This window comes from Exophiala aquamarina (assembly GCF_000709125.1).
Source record: "Exophiala aquamarina CBS 119918 chromosome Unknown aczIA-supercont1.25, whole genome shotgun sequence".
NCBI lineage: Eukaryota > Fungi > Ascomycota > Eurotiomycetes > Chaetothyriales > Herpotrichiellaceae > Exophiala > Exophiala aquamarina.
Window position 1 is genome coordinate 61,493 of NW_013550563.1, and position 15,727 is coordinate 77,219.

At 51.3% G+C, this 15,727-nt stretch overlaps 6 protein-coding genes across 6 annotated transcripts; 3 read left to right on the plus strand and 3 right to left on the minus strand.

Moving 5' to 3' along the window:
* Positions 1-1,715: 1,715 nt before the first annotated feature.
* Positions 1,716-3,335, minus strand: A1O9_12614 (uncharacterized protein; the record flags this gene model as incomplete). The annotated part of the gene is made up of 1 exon (XM_013398400.1): positions 1,716-3,335. One exon carries the CDS (start codon positions 3,333-3,335, stop codon positions 1,716-1,718), a length of 1,620 nt encoding a protein of 539 aa, XP_013253854.1.
* Positions 3,336-5,491: 2,156 nt separating this feature from the next.
* Positions 5,492-7,463, plus strand: A1O9_12615 (uncharacterized protein; the record flags this gene model as incomplete). Its single annotated transcript, XM_013398401.1, has 4 exons — positions 5,492-5,608; positions 5,668-5,805; positions 5,931-6,371; positions 6,438-7,463. The coding sequence occupies 4 exons, from the start codon at positions 5,492-5,494 to the stop codon at positions 7,461-7,463; spliced, it is 1,722 nt and encodes a 573-aa protein (XP_013253855.1).
* A 715-nt stretch (positions 7,464-8,178) lies between these two features.
* A1O9_12616 (uncharacterized protein) lies at positions 8,179-8,994 on the plus strand (the record flags this gene model as incomplete). Its single annotated transcript, XM_013398402.1, has 1 exon — positions 8,179-8,994. The coding sequence occupies one exon, from the start codon at positions 8,179-8,181 to the stop codon at positions 8,992-8,994; it is 816 nt and encodes a 271-aa protein (XP_013253856.1).
* Positions 8,995-9,644: 650 nt separating this feature from the next.
* Positions 9,645-11,377, minus strand: A1O9_12617 (uncharacterized protein; the record flags this gene model as incomplete). The annotated part of the gene is made up of 2 exons (XM_013398403.1): positions 9,645-9,742; positions 9,799-11,377. 2 exons carry the CDS (start codon positions 11,375-11,377, stop codon positions 9,645-9,647), a joined length of 1,677 nt encoding a protein of 558 aa, XP_013253857.1.
* Positions 11,378-12,650: 1,273 nt separating this feature from the next.
* A1O9_12618 (ribonuclease H2 subunit A) lies at positions 12,651-13,667 on the plus strand (the record flags this gene model as incomplete). The annotated part of the gene is made up of 1 exon (XM_013398404.1): positions 12,651-13,667. One exon carries the CDS (start codon positions 12,651-12,653, stop codon positions 13,665-13,667), a length of 1,017 nt encoding a protein of 338 aa, XP_013253858.1.
* A 149-nt stretch (positions 13,668-13,816) lies between these two features.
* Positions 13,817-15,352, minus strand: A1O9_12619 (L-lactate dehydrogenase (cytochrome); the record flags this gene model as incomplete). The annotated part of the gene is made up of 1 exon (XM_013398405.1): positions 13,817-15,352. One exon carries the CDS (start codon positions 15,350-15,352, stop codon positions 13,817-13,819), a length of 1,536 nt encoding a protein of 511 aa, XP_013253859.1.
* Positions 15,353-15,727: the final 375 nt, after the last annotated feature.

A 15,727-nucleotide genomic window follows, 5' to 3' on the forward strand; every position in this document is an offset into this window, starting at 1 on the left:
CAGAGCATCATCGGTATGAATCTGATTCTGAAGAAGCTTCAGAGCTTTGCGAGCCAATTCCGCCAGTTCCAACTTTGAAAAAGCGTAATGCATACCAAATGGTGAATGTAGATTTGCAGGAAAAGATCAGAGTTCTCAAACGAGAAATTAGATTTTTCAATGACATGTTCCAGTGCGGAGGTGGAATTCCCGAGATGAATCTTCTTGCATACAAAACAAGTGTGCAAAAGATGGGACAACCCCATAAGACGGCTTGGGATGTCATGGACGGCAAGAAGAAAGCCGATCATGCGGCTTGCAGAGCGTCTGTGGCTCATGGTTCAGGGACCGGCAGCAATCGTCTCTACTTATGCAGTCAATTGAGAACGATCTGTAAGGTTTCACATCCATCCAAAATTCTCGTGTCGTTCTGTGGCTGACCTGGTGCAGCATTCTCATGCTTATGATGGGGCTCCCTATTTTGATGAAAATCCTAGAGCCTGCTCTCTGGGTGTTTTCCAGACACATTTGACTGTCAGTGATTTTCACTACTTTCCAAAGGATGCTGTCGCAAGAATAGTGCGATGCTATGCGACGAGCTGAATCTGCGCAGGTGCGACGCACAAACAGGCTGGAGAGCGAAAGAAATAGTCGGAAATCGCTGGCCTCTTTCGATTGTCTTGTTCGAGCTGCCATCAGGTGTTCCATGAAAGCTGGAGGCTGGAACCAGAGTAGTAGTTTCAAATCACCTCTTTAATCGTCTGTGTTCGTGCTCTTTTCAGGTAGTCTCGTTTACAGTTACAGGAGGGTCTAGTTATGGTAGAGCATCTACGTAGCCTTTCTCCATGCATTCTTCTGATAGAAACCAAAGGATAGAGAAAAAGGCGTACCGCCATTTACACCTGCGGCTTGGAAGACGACTGGGATTCTACAGTTCGGACGCCGCGATCGAGGAGTACATAGATTGTGGGAGTTGGGGTGTCCGTATGTTCTATATGAGACCCCTATCCTTGGCCAGTGGTACACGCAGTGCACAGTATTACGATCGCGTGAATCATATGCCCGACGGATTCTGACCGCTTAGGGCTATGCAAATGCCACTTAAACTGTTACACTCACCCACAGGGACATTTGGCATGGTCACACGGTCAGTTGACCGGCTACCCTTGAATTTACATAGGGGCGAGTCAGAACTGCTCCCCTCAAAACTTTTACAGGCACATTAGATGCTTATATACACACGATGTTTCGCAGTGGCACACGGGATATGAGCCGCAATCAGCTTTATTTAGGACATGAATATCATCTCGAGATGGTGTTTTCGCGGACTCGGTGACTCAAGTTCAGCTATAAGTCAGAAATGAACCGAATGCAAGACAAGCCAAGCTGTGCTAAAAGGCTTCGGCTGTTGGGGAGGCTATAGCTTTGGCTCTTTACCTCATCATATTGCTATACCACATGATTTCTATGCACGTAAGACGTTTCATCCATTGGGTCAATACGTAGTCTAGGATGCTTGAACATGGAGTATTCTTGTTTTCTGAACCCGAAACCTGTTGTTGGAAGAATGTCTTACAAAGCTGACGGACTCAATTACGGGCGAAGAGCGGCATCCTGGTCTCTTCCCCAAAATGATCCTCGCAGGAGATGAACCAAACCACCAGAGGACGCTCCCGCACTTGTTCGATGACAAGATAATAATAATTATGACGACAAAGCATGCACTGTTGCAGCGCTCATGAGTCGAAAATGGGTGCAAAAATCGGAACGCCACGAGACTCGAGGCCATACACGACGGTTCGGGTGACTCTGGGGTTGGAGATTATGAATATTGCTTCAGCCCCTGATTTTGCATAGAGCTCGTATGATTGGTTCACAAGATCGGGCCTTCCCGACACCGAGGTGTTGATGATAATCGCGGCCGGATCAGCGTGACAAACATTATCTATCACGCTGGACGAGTATGTTGCTTCTGGGTTTGGGGTAGACCAAAGGATGCGACAATTAATCTTGACCTTGGTGAGCAAGGATAAAACGGGACCGATACCAGAGCCCGTGGCAACCAGGACAACCTTCTTGAAAATTGGAGCGATGTGCAAAACGCCCATTGTAGGTATTCCGCGGACCCAAAGTTTGGTTGGCGGATTCCTGATCAGTTTGGCGGTCCAGTCACCGGCTCTAGAGACGAGAATGGAAAACCCCTGACCATCTTGCTCCGGGATACCTGCAAAGGCATGCCATTCGAGCAAAGGGCTGTCAGATACACGAGGGGCTGCGCAAAGAGGCAGGTTAGTGTAAGTAAAGTGGAGGCGGATGGCATGGTCCGATAAAGGTTCAGCGTTGACTGGCACTTTTCTGAGCCAGATCCATGGTGAAGCTACCGAGATTGTGGCGATGAGCAAGGTCCAAAAAATGGGGTTCCCTCCCACGGCAGATTGGATGGTCACGGTGCTTCCTTCAGCGCGCATTCTGGCATCCACCAATAGCCCAAACAGTACCCAAAATAGAGCGAGTGAGGTCCAGCCGGCGAAGCGATGGATGAATTCGAACGTGTTGTGCGTTCGTGCACGAATGGCTGGGTGGGCCATGACCACAATTGAGATGAGCAGGACGTCGAGGACGACGGTGATGGCGGGGAGTGCCTCTCGGTGGAAGAGCAGATTGCTGGTTTGGTAGGCGTTGACGATGGAGACGTTGAATATGGCGAACCACACAGTGGCACCCATCGCAGCGCCACTGTGTATGCCGCCTAGATGGTATATCTTTGCCGCGAGTCGACGGATGCGAAGGGGGAAAGACTGGGGGCATTTGCCAAAGAGCCAGAAGAGGCCATTGACTACCAACTCCTGGCGGATGAGGACAGCGATACTCAAGTTGACAGAAACGGCCGTGGCGGCGGATTCTGGAGTCATGGACAGTAGAATTTTCCGACAGGCAAGAGCCGCAATGGCGGCTATATTCGTAGTGAGGACAAGTATATTAAGGCGGCGATAGACGGACAAGACGGTCCACCGAATGTTACGCATGATGCGGGTATATTTCTTGTTCGGGAGGTTTATCGTGAGCTCAGGGGTGGGGCTGATGCGTTTGTCGTTGGCAATGGTTGAGAAGGACCTAGCAGAGGAGACGTCGTGCAAGTTTTTGTAGTGTGACAAGACCGAGTTGGTAGCTTTCAGGGAAGATTGGGCAGTGTGCGAACTCCTCGAATCCGAGATCGGTTGTGGCGGTTTTTCTAATGGACCGGAGGAGGGAGGATCAAGGTCAACAGATGATGTTGTTTCAATGGTAAAACGGACATATTCTTGGGCCAGAGGAAGGCGTGGTTCGGATGGCAATGGACCATTTCTGCTCAACATGGTTAGCGAGATCGCCAAACACAGGGGGTCATCTACTAGGCAACGTAATGATAAGCAACACTCAAGATCCTCGTGATTGCATCGAGTTTGAAATAAGTCTTTAGGGCAGAGGATTTTGCATGGGTGGTGTTAGGAACAAAGGAGTGACAGCGGCAGTGATGGTGTATGGCCACTCGGAGAAAGGGGGTGTGGCAGAGAGGAGATCTCAAGACCCGAAGTTGAGAGAGAGGAGATCACGTGGGAACTTACATGTTGTGAAGATCCATGACAACAGAGCAGTTGCAAAGCTCGAGAGGCAGGTGCAAAGGCAGGTGCAAATACGCCGGTGACGCGGGTAAGAGTTGAACGGAAACAGGCAGGCGAGCAGCGGGGAGGAGTGCCTTTAAGACCAGACACAGACCCAAGGCAGAGGCGACTGCATAGCACATGGAAGTGACAATACGATACTCCGGTCCATTGGACAGACGTCCAAATCCAGATGCAGATGCAGACGAGCAGGTGGATGTGGACACCGATCCAAAATGATGGTTGCTGGGTTCAAGAGCTTAGTTTCTGAACAGGAGTTGGCCAGAAGGTCCAGAATACGCGGGCCAAGTTGGGAAGGCAGAGCACCAATGGCAAATGCTGAGGTGGCAAGTGATATCAAAAGACTTGGAGGATGGTGATCTTGACACTGCGGGTGACTCGAAAACGTGGCAATTGAAAATCCTGTAGCCGTGCCGATGGATGACAAGGAGGAGGAGGGTGGTAGACTGGGAGCGAGCGTTTTGATTGTCGATTGTAGGAGGAGTGGTGAGTAAGAGGGCCTTCGTTGATCGTTGCGATCATGAGGTGAGGTCGTGAGGGCGATGGTGACGAATAATGCCTGAATCGGTAGACAACGCTGGCCGACAGTGATGAAATGAGATGACTGGGGCGGGCTGGGATGAGGCGGGATGGTACAATGATCATTGACGAGAGAAGAGCTCCTTCCCCAGAGTCGCCGTCGGCAGTGGCAGTGGCAGTGGCAGTCACCGGCAAGACAGTTTTGAATCACGCACTGCTTCACAGCCCATCGCATTCCGTCTCATGTCCTCCCATCTTGTGGCCTGTGTAGTCTGTGTATGTCTACACACGCTTCCATCGCCGGTGTTATGCGGCTCCATCTCTGGATCCATGGTTTTGGGCCGGATAGATCTTGCTTTTGATCTTGATCCGAACGGGAAATCGCGCGCGAATATCGGTAACAAATGGACAACCAGATGCTGCTGCTCACTCAATTCTAGCTGCAGCAAACCTAACCTCCGCTTAGCGAGGGTGATTTCCTTCTCGTCTCGATAATCAATCGCCTGCCGCCCAATCTACAACACACATCCGTACATCCAACCTCTGGGTTGACAACCAACCAAAAGCCACGCTGGCGTGTCTAGCACCAATCTTGCCTGTATTTAGGAAACAGACTTGGGCCGGGCTGGACCGGACAGGACTGTATTCGATGTAGACCTGTTTCGCCCGGTGCAGCTATTGCTCCAACCGCTTGAGCTTGATGCCCTCTTGTCTGAGGTACGTGAGGGATTCGGGGTGCACTTGACTAATGTAGCCGCTGTCAGTCGCTCCAGAGTATGTGACCTGTGCAAATCCCAGTCGGGTCGTGGGAGAAGGAGAAGTCGGGATGAATGCGTGCCTTTGGCCGCGTCTGGCTGTGCTTATCACCTTTTCCCTCGGTCATATCGTAGTATAGGAACATCGACAATGTTTGTAGTCTGCGTAGGTGACTGCCTGCCTGTCGTGAACTGTTAGCATTGTAAGCACTCAGTGGTGCACAGCGGGCAGTGGGCAGTGGGCGCGATAGTATTTCTCGCTCACTCGATCCGATCTGCGTTGTTTCTGCCTCTCTCTGCCTCGCATGAAAGTCTCTATTGGGGTCTTCTGGTCACTCACGCACCTCGTACCAGGACCTCATCCTATCCTGGCAACCTTGTCCTATTCGGTCCTGTACGGCAACTCCTCATCGCTCTCATTCTTACACATTTCCTGCCCTTATCCGCATTGCATCCTACCTTGTCCTCAAAGAAGCGTGGTAGATGTTTTCTTTGTGTTACATGTCACTGCCATAGTAGCTGCCGACCTGCCACGACTTGTCACCCGCTTCTTCGCCTGCAAGCCATCGTTACACAATGGCTCCTCCCCTTCCGCTTCACGCCTGGTCTTCTGCCGACATGGTAGACATTCCACACACTGACATTCTGACCTTTGCATTCGAACGGGTCGACCAGTTGGAAAGCGACAAGCCGGTAAATCGCTCCAGTTGCCCCGTAACTTGACCAATCATAGCTCACCACTGTCTTGCTAGATCTTCATCGAAGCAGGAGATCCGAAACGATCCTTCACACCTGCTCAAGTCCTGCGCCTCGTTCGACAACTTGCCAAGGGCCTTAGACAACATGGTTTGAAAGACGGCGACTGCGTGGGCCTGCATTCCTACAACAACGTAAGTCTCACCCTTCCCCATTGTTCTGAACGTGTTTTGCCACGGTCCTCCTGTGCTGGGTCTGGTGTCACCTGGGCCTATCGGTCCGTCTCCAACAATGTCTCTGTCGCTGACCGTCTAGATAGATCGAATATCCTGTCCTTTGGCTCGGAATCATCGCTGCTGGTGGAATTGTTTCAGGCTCCAATCCCGCGTACACCGCCACTGAACTCACCCGCCATTTCAACTTGACTCGCCCAAAGTTCATTATCGCTCAGCTCGACACTTTGGATCCAGTCCTTGAGGCATCTGCTGCATCCCGAATCCCCTCGACCAACGTCTTCTGCCTCGGTGCGAGCCCCTCCCTACCAGACCACGGCTGCAAAAGCTGGGACTCACTCCTCCACTTCGGCGAATATGATTGGCAGTTGAATCAACCTGATGCTGAGTCAACTCAGACCCGAATTGCGGTGTATGCCATGACCAGTGGCACTACTGGTCTTCCAAAGGCTGCCCTAATTTCACATCGTTATGTCGTTGCACAGACGGCGATGCTGGAGGGCCGACTTGATCATAGGCCTTATCAGGTATATTCTCTGCTCCCATCTTTGCTTCGGCGTCCACTTTGCTACAGATCAGCTGACGTTCTATAGCCATCACAACTTATATGCCTACCTGTTTTTCATGCATTTGCGTCACCCTTGGCTCTGATCCTTCCCCTGCGTGCAGGGATCCCTACCTATTTTCTCCCCAGGTTCAACCTTGCAGATGTCTTGGGAGCCATCCATAGATTTTCCATCACCGACCTCCCCGTAGTTCCACCGATCATCGCTGCTTTCAACCAGCTGTCAGCTTCAGACAAACACCTTCTCAAACCCTTGCAATACGTCATCTGTGCTGGGGCACCTATGGCCGCGCCCGTTCAGAGTGATTTGTACAATTTTCTATGCCCAGATGCCGTCATTGCTCAATGTCTGGGTACGACAGAGACTGGTTGGCTGACCCTTTTTGCCCCACGCGAGAAGGACGTTTCCGGCAGTGTAGGTCGGCTGATGCCAAACGTGCAGTTGAAGGTGGTTGCTGAAAATGGCGATGCTATCTTCGAGGACGATGTTCCCGGCGAAGGTTTTGTGCGAACACCGGCCATTTTTTCGGGGTACCTCTGTAACTCTGAGGAGAGTGCAGCTTCCTTTGATTCAGACGGTTTCTATGGAACCGGCGATCGCATCTATGTGCGAAGCAACAAGGTGTTCCACAGTGGAAGAATCAAGGAAATCATGAAAGTCAATGGCTGGCAGGTCTCACCAACAGAGCTTGAGGGTGTCTTGTTGCAACATCCTCGGATTACAGATGTTGCGGTGGCTGGTATCACCAGGTTGAATCGATCGGGCCTTACAGAAACCTTGCCTCGCGCCTATGTTGTTCGTGCGTCTGTTGTCGAAGGCGACACACCCCCCTTGACAGAGCAGGAAGTCACGTCGTTCGTTGCATCGAGGCTGATTTCATATAAGCATCTCAAAGGTGGAGCTGTTTTTGTCAAAGCCATCCCACGGTCCAACACGGGCAAAATACTTCGACGCCTTCTGGAAAGTGCCGAACTTGATGACACTGATCACAATGCAAGATCCAATCTACCGAGGAAGCGGCAAGTCGTCCTCAGAGGAGTCTTTCGGCCTTGATCCTGATGTTTGGTGACCAAGAGAAATCGACGATGGAAACACCGGGGTCTCAGATTTGTTGCTCGTAGGAGAATGTAATCACGATCACCAAAGTCGCCAAATAGCAGGGACTGTGGTGCATATGTCCCAACCTGAAAAACTGCCTAAGTAGCATTATGCTGCCTGGGTTACTGATGATTCATTAGCTACGGCTGGTCTGGAGGCTGGAATGGTGGTAGGAAGTTGCATGTACACTTGGGCAGTGAAAGATTACTCACAGTCCATCTGGACTGTCATGTTCCACCTATTTGCATGACTCACAGGTTCGTTTGAGGGGAGACGGGTGTGAGTTGGTGCCAATGCAACTATTTAATATTTTGTGTCAGTGCAGAGATGATAAGTTAAAGTGCTCGCTTTCACAATGCGCGTCGCGCGTCGCCAGCACATTGAAATGACAGGCTTGCCAAGGTCTTTTCAAATTCACACTGTGAACTTGCAAGTTTCAGTTTCCCAGGCACGGGAATCAGCTTCATTCCTGATGATGCTGAATCAGCAAATTGATTCCATCCCAGATGCTCAGCATTTGTATGGGATACTAAGATCTACTGCCTGGTAGTCTTCTTTGAAACTGAAGGGGCTCTCTACATCCATACCTAGGTAGTCACCATTCGATAGTTCTATTGACCCCAACATCTTGAATCTTCCGCCGCGCAGTTGTATTTATCCGACTTCCAAGATGTCCCTAACGACACCCACGGACATTTCAGTCCAGATCATTGTCCCCAACGACACAAGCCCTAATTCATTACCGCTTCTCTCTGCAGAGAGACGCATAACACCGTCGTGGACAATATCACAACTGAAAAGCAAACTTGAGCCCGTCACTGGCATTCCATCACCCAGCCAATCCCTTCGGACCAAAAGCATCGACGGCACATGGATCCACTTCGCCGACGGCGCCTCTCTCGTTGGGGACGCCCGCTACGCACTTCGCAAAGGCTCCGAGATCGAGGTCTACGACACCAGGCCGCCCGGTGTGCGCCAGACCTTCAACTTCCAGGATCTCAGCAGTGTCGAAAAGTACCAGATGCCGGAATCACAGTACGCCCAGCTCGACGATTCGGTCCTCGCGTGGAAGCGGCGCCAGCGGCTCGGCAGATTCGACCCCAATGCCAAGTCTGCGGAGGAACTGGCCGTGGAGAGGCTGCGCCATGACCGGGACATGCTGCTGAGCAAAGGTATCGAGGTCGGGTTGAGGTGCAGGGTTGGAGACGACGACTCGAGGCGAGGCACGGTCAGATCCGCCGGCGAGATCCCAGGGCTGGGCGGAGCGAGGGAGGCGGGTTGTGTCTGGGTCGGCGTCGAACTTGACGAGCCAGTCGGCAGAAATGATGGTTCGGTCAGTGTCGAGACTGGAGATGGCGACCACCAGCTCAAGCGTGTCTTTGAATGCAAGGACAAGTATGGTGTGTTGGCGCGCCCGGAGAAGATTCAGGTGGGCGATTTCCCGCCCTTGGACGATCTCTTAGGCGATGATATGGAGGAAATTTGAGCCTGTCAATTCGAACACGTGGTTTCTCCTTTGAGTGGCATCCCTGCCGAAGCCGAATCCAAATCATCGACGCGACGGTTGAGTTGGGTTGGTCCCAACTACTTGAGTTCTGAGAAAATGGAACTCCGTACAGGATTCTCAGCATCTCACATGCAGACTACCTACGTACGCTTCACTGGCCCCTTAGCAAGGCTTGATGGCCTACCTGCATGATCAATTGCTTAGAAATATGCCGACCTTGTCGCTGCAACCTTAATTGTACTCTCCATCAAGTACGTAAAAACAGGAAATGTTGAATTGGCAGGGTACATTCTTTGCTAGGGAAGCACTGCTGCTTATGTCCAAACTCTGAACTGCGATATCTCAAGTTTGAGACAGCAAGGGGACACATCTACATAGAATGAGGGCTTCACTCCCAGCTCCAGTCCAGAGACATCATCCGTTGACACGTTCCCGCAAAACCACATCATCCCTTCATGATCATATCATAGTCTAGACCCTCAAGATAGCGCATATGCTGTGCCACCTGAATAATGATTGGAGCAATACCGGACGACAGACTGCTCCGTTAAGTCAAACAAAGAGTCAGAAGCCTTTTGTGGCCAAAAGGAAGTCTCCCAAAAGGGAGCCTCTGCGGAGAGTCTTCCACGCTAGTATTCATCCATTTCTGGAGGCACCGGTTCGCATCCCTGACTGAAAAATATTCGAGCAGGCTTATCAAGCTCGTTCTCAATGGAGTATTGGTTACCTGCATGAAATGAGTCAGCATTATCCCTCTTGATGTTTGTTGTAATGAAATCTCACCTCTTGGAACCTGCCAAAAGCCTCCCTTCCCAATGCTGAAGCGGTTTGCAGTTCCTGATTCGTCATCATCAGTGGGTCCAACACGAACCGTGACCCTCCCCTTCACCACAAAGAATCCCATATGCATTTTTCGGCTGTTCTTGGGTCTCTTGAGGCCGCCAGGTGGCAACTCTACAATGCCAGTTCCAAAGAATGAGGTGCTGAGTAATTTCGCGTACCGGAATGTTGTGCCTTCATGTAGCGCCGAGCCCTTGACTTCACGAGTCACTATGGCCCCCGGGGCATGTGCGATCTCAATTTCTACCTCCTGTTCCGTGGGGACTTGCAGGTCTTGATCCCACATTGACACTGTACCACGAAGCGTTCCACTTTCCGTTTCCCATGGTTCGGCCTCTGGGTCTTCCCTGGGCGAGTCCTCAACATCGGATTCTGAGCTTTCAGAATCCTCAACTGCTTGTTTGCGACTTTTTGCTTTGGAAGACCCAGACGTCTTTTTGGACTTGAATCTCTTCTTTGTTGCTTGCGCGGCAGATTCCTCGATGCGCACAATTTCCTTGATGCTATTCAACGGGAAACGGGCACCATTCTGTATACTGGCTCCACCAGGACTACCCCCGAAAACACATCTTTCGTTGCGCCAGTATGCCAGCGGCTTCACGCTGACCCGACCGCTTCTTGTGTGAGTTACGCTCTCGTCCGCGGGTGTTTCGCGTCGCAAAATATACAGTGACCTTGGAGGATTAGGACGTGCTTTTACCTTCTCGATGATTTTGTCCAATTCATTCTCCTGTTGGACCGACATTTTAGTGTTCGTGTCCATTTCTCTCAGTGCCTGTTTCCCCTGGACCTTGGATGACATCGGTTTCTCAGTAACAAGGCTAGTCTTCTTATTGACTGTTGGCACATGCACTGCTTTCCGGTTAGTTTTATGGATTATCACCGGCGTCGGAGAAGCCAGTGCATCACCATCTTGTTCAAGTGCATCGGCTTTCCTCTTTTTCCGCGAATTTGCCTGGTTTTGAGCTGGCAGCCATGACTGCTGAAGCTCAGACGGCTGTTCTACATTGTCTGACTTTTGATTGATTTGCTGAATTGGGGTACCAAGTTCTTCAGATTGTGGCCTTCCCACTGCTTCCACCTCAGCTTCAGCTTCATCATATATTCCAGGACGACCATCATCATAATCATCATCGGCAATAGGAATGTAGGTATCATCTAGAAGTGGCGCGGCATCTCTTTCTTCTGTCGGTCGTTGATATCGCTCCGATTCATCGTCTTCTATTGAAGCTGCAATTTCGCTAGGGAGTTGTTCAATTTCGTGCAGACTAAGCCTCGATTTTGCCTTCGTGTCTGTCAGGTTGGGAATGATATTGCGCAGAGGGGATTTATCAGGGCTGGAGCTAAATCGGCTGGATCGTGCAGTGGGCGTAGGTGTTACTATCGGCGTATTTTCAATATCCTTAAGATCCTGCGATTGTGGTTCCAGACTTTTGCGTGAGAAGATGTCCACTCCATTGCTTTTCCTTGCTGTACCAGTAATTCCACTTTTCTTGGGGGACGATGATCGCGGCGGAGGCATTGAGATTGTTCTTGCCAATTTTCGTGCGGATGTTGCCTGGCTGGGCGAGCGAGCAGGACCTGCGTTATTATCAGTCCGATGGTTCATTTGGGATTAATGCAGGTAAAGCGTGTAGTATGAAAGCACGAGGACTGTTTCGCTTTGCGCCCACATGTACTGTTCATGCTAAACATCGCCGCCTAGTCGGGTGACATACTATTGTCCTCAACACTTGCCATGAGCGTCATTTGTTTTAATGGAGAGGGCTTTCGCGGAGAAGAAAAGATCCCGGTGATTTCTTCCATTCCATTGATGTCCAAGGGGCGTTGCTCCAGAGTAACACCGGTGCGCCTGCGTTGGATGAGTATTCCACTCGTTGCTTCAGAACAATGCGTGCTTACCTTCCATGCTTTCCAATGGCCGAGTAGTCCACGTTGTCGCGATCTCGCCTGGCACCTAGTCGAGGAGCCATGATGGAACACCGAAAAAGAGAAACAGGACAGCAAACTACCGAATGCGCGTGAGCGTGGTTGCGACAACAAGTTTAGTGCTTTGCGCGGCTTGACAAGTGGAAATATCGGCATTGAAATCAAGGTTGGGTGTTTGGCAGGTGGTGTTGTTGTCTGCAACCCCGATCGGGAAAGGTCGACCACTTTGAACAAATCGGGAAGCGATCGCGTCCCACCTTAATTGTTCATTCCGCTTTAAACCATTTTCGTGTATGTACGAGTACGACTGCGTTTCAAGTAACGTGGGCAGAAGCAACTTACTCGCAAGAGAGTCAACTAACATTACTCGTATTTTAAGTACATATGTTGTACCTATGTACGTGAAGTCGGTGTTCTAAGGTGAGCCATATCTGTCATAGGGGGCGGCTTGAGAAGGATCAGGGCGAGGCAGTGTACGAGTACTCCGTTCATTATTCGCCTTTAACGGGACCGGCCGGATCGAAGTGTACAGCGCTATTCTGGGATTCCTACAATCGCTAGACTTGATATCTTGGTCTTAGAGAGATCATTCGAACACGACAAACAAGAGGCATGAGAAGGCTGTGTAGGGGCTCACGGGAAAAGGGGTTCTGAGACAGGCGCCAGCGTATGGAATTTCCCGTCTTTGGGCCTTGGCAAGCGAAACTCGGCTTTGATTGAAAGTACGCGTCCGAAGGCCTACAACACGTCTCGTGACGCGTGCGTGCCATCTCACACTGAAATAATATACCAAATCTTGGACCAGCTTCTGAAGCTCAGTTATCAGTTATAACTACAACGAAGATTTCATACCCAGTTCAGCCAAAATGGATAAAAGCATCACTGCCTCGGAAGTACTCGTCCCACCCTCGATACAAGAGAACTACGACTCTCTTTACAGGGGAAGATCGTATGGACACTACAGCGCCGTACCAGTCAACATCACGCGGATCACACCGTCGCGACTCGAGCCCGGCACACCATGTGTTTTGGGCGTGGACGAAGCAGGGCGTGGCCCCGTAATTGGGCCCATGATCTACGGGGTGTACTACCTCCCCATTGAACTGGAACAATCTCTTCTCGCTGCGACCTATCATTTCGACGATTCCAAGGTCCTGACTCCTGCTGTGCGAGCCAATCTCATGAAAGCCGTTTGCACGGAAGGGACGGATCTTTTCGACTCGTGTGGCTGGGCGGTGAAATCACTTAGTGCGTTGGACATCGGCGCGGGGATGCTGAAGAACGGAGGCTCGTACAATCTCAACGCTCAGGCGATGGATGCGACGATCGAGCTTATCAGAGGCGTCATCGAGAGAGGTGTGAACGTGACTGAGATCTACGTTGACACGATTGGCAGCCCCGCGGTGTATCAGAGGAAGCTTCAACTGATCTTTCCGACCGTCAAGGTCACGGTCGAGAAGAAAGCGGACAGTCTCTATCCATGTGTTAGTGCTGCCAGCGTGGTGGCGAAAGTCACGAGAGATGTCAGCTGCGAGAAATTGCTGGAAGCATATGTGCAGCAAGAAGGGTTGTCACCGGAAGATGAAGGGCTAGATTGGGGATCTGGGTATCCTTCGGATGGCAGATGTGTCAACTGGCTCAAGACAGCGATTGATCCAGTTTGGGGCTTTGGACATGAATGCAGGTTCAGCTGGGGTACTGTGAAAGACATGCTCGAGCAGAAAAATGGACCTGCAACCAAGACAGACTGGCCCGCTGATGCTGACGAGGAAAATATGAGATTGTCGCATTACTTCAACAACGACGGTTCGCCAGCAGTGAAGACTGAAGTGGATGAACTACGAACCTGGTTCGGGGCATCTGTTGGCCAAGAGGCATTCTAAGCACATGAAGACCGGCTCCAAGATTCCATCAATTCTCTATCTCTATCTGCTTTATGATTGCGGATTTCGCCCTGTTCGACATGAACATGTTTGCAGACCACCAACGCCACGCAATGCAGATTTCGACGCCAAAAAGGCATAAGATATATTCACAACTTGGATTTGGTCCATAAGCCCGTCAAAGCGCCGGAAAGACCTGGTAGATTTGCACCACCGTCATATATGTCCCTCTCTACTGCCCTGGCGTTGACGTGGTGGGGCCCAAGATGCGAGACGCCGGCGGCACCAAGCAATCTGGTCGCCGTCGCAGTCTCGTCTCTGAGGATTTCAAGAACTCTCTCGACACCTTCAATGCCTCCAGCACCTAAGCCAAAGAGTGCAGGTCGACCGATTCCAACGGCTTTGGCGCCTAGAGCCAAAGCCTTGACAACATCGGTCCCTCGTTTGATGCCCCCATCGACGACCACATCAAGCGTGGTTAGGACCTCAGGACAATATTTTCGGATTTCCAAGAGCGTGTGGATGGACGGTGGGGCAGTATCTGCCGCTCTGCCACCATGGTTCGACAAGATGATGCCCCGGACTTGGGGAGCGTGTTGTGCTGCGAGCCATGCATCTTCATGGCACTGTAGACCCTTCAAAATGATCGGCTTGCTGGTATGTTTCTTCAGCCAGGGCAGGGTCTTGGTCCATGTCAAGGTTGGGTCAGTGCCGAAAAATAAAGACTGTCCGATGCCACCGCCACCTTTCAATTCTGCGCCACCGGCATCCTTGATAGCCTGGCTTGCATCCTCTATGCTGAACTTGCCTCTTTCGTCGTGCTCTCGCTTACCCGGGACGGGGGCGTCAAGAGTCAGACAGATGAACTTGATGGCATCCAGCGCGTTGATTCTCGCCAGCATGTCTTCGGACTTCTTGCGGTCAGTCTGAACGTATAACTGCCAACCAAAGATTTGATCTGGGCCGGCATCCTTTACGATTTGTTCAGGAGTCATGCTGGCATTGTTAGAAATCATCTGCATGGCACCAAAATTCTTGCAAGCCTGCGCAATGCCCCATTCGCCATCGGGGTGAGCCAAACGTGCCATGGCCGCCGGGGAGACGAAGATTGGGAGTGCCAGTCTGTGGCCGAGAAATGTGGTTGAGAGATCACAATCCTTACAATCGACAAAGACTCGAGGGCGCAGCAGGATCTGGCGGTAGACCGTGTTGTTGAACTCCTTGCTTAGGAGATCGTCGGCAGCGGAGTAGTAGTATGCCCAACCTTTTTTGGACAGCTTGTTGGTGGCAGCAGCTTCTACCTCGTCGAGGTTTAGTAAGGCGGCGAGGGGCAGCTCTTTTTCCGTATCTGGGGCGGGCCCGACTTCAGTGGCAGCTTTGACAGGCTGGGGAAGGGACTGGGGGTCGATTGGACCTATGCGCGCAGATTCGGGGAGGTTCTCTTCAAGGGTGCCAGCAGGGTGAATGGGGTCATATTCTTCAGTAGCGTCCTTGCCAGCGAGCTTCAGAATAATGGAGGAACCACCGGGGTGCTCAGGAAGGAAATGGGTGACATCCCAGACGACGCCGTACAGGATCACCCAGCAGGAGTCTGTGGATTTGTGCTTCTGGACTGTGGGCATGTCAGTTGAGAAGTTGAGAACGGGGCCATCGGAGGAGGAACTGTCAATGGTCACCTTCGGCATAGCTGATGAGTCTGGACATGACTGCTCTAGGATTGCCGTGCAAGTTGGCCTGCAACCCTCGTAATCTCTTGCTCTAATTTTGATATAAGGATCCCGATACTAGTACAGCAACTCCAAAGCATACCAAAAGTTGGGTGATAAGGGCAGTCAGAGAAAAAGAGGGTGGGGAAATACTCCGACTTTCTGTGAGGCACGAGCGTGGAGTAAATAACTGAAAGGTGCCCGCTGCCCACCAGTTACTGCCCTGGGTGCCAGTATTTAATGTACCATTTCCCATCACCGGTGATGCGATTGGGAGGGACCATAGCCGGAAGAACCCCCACTGCCACTGCCACCAATGCAGGGACTTCTAGGGTTCATAGCTCCGGCCTTCTC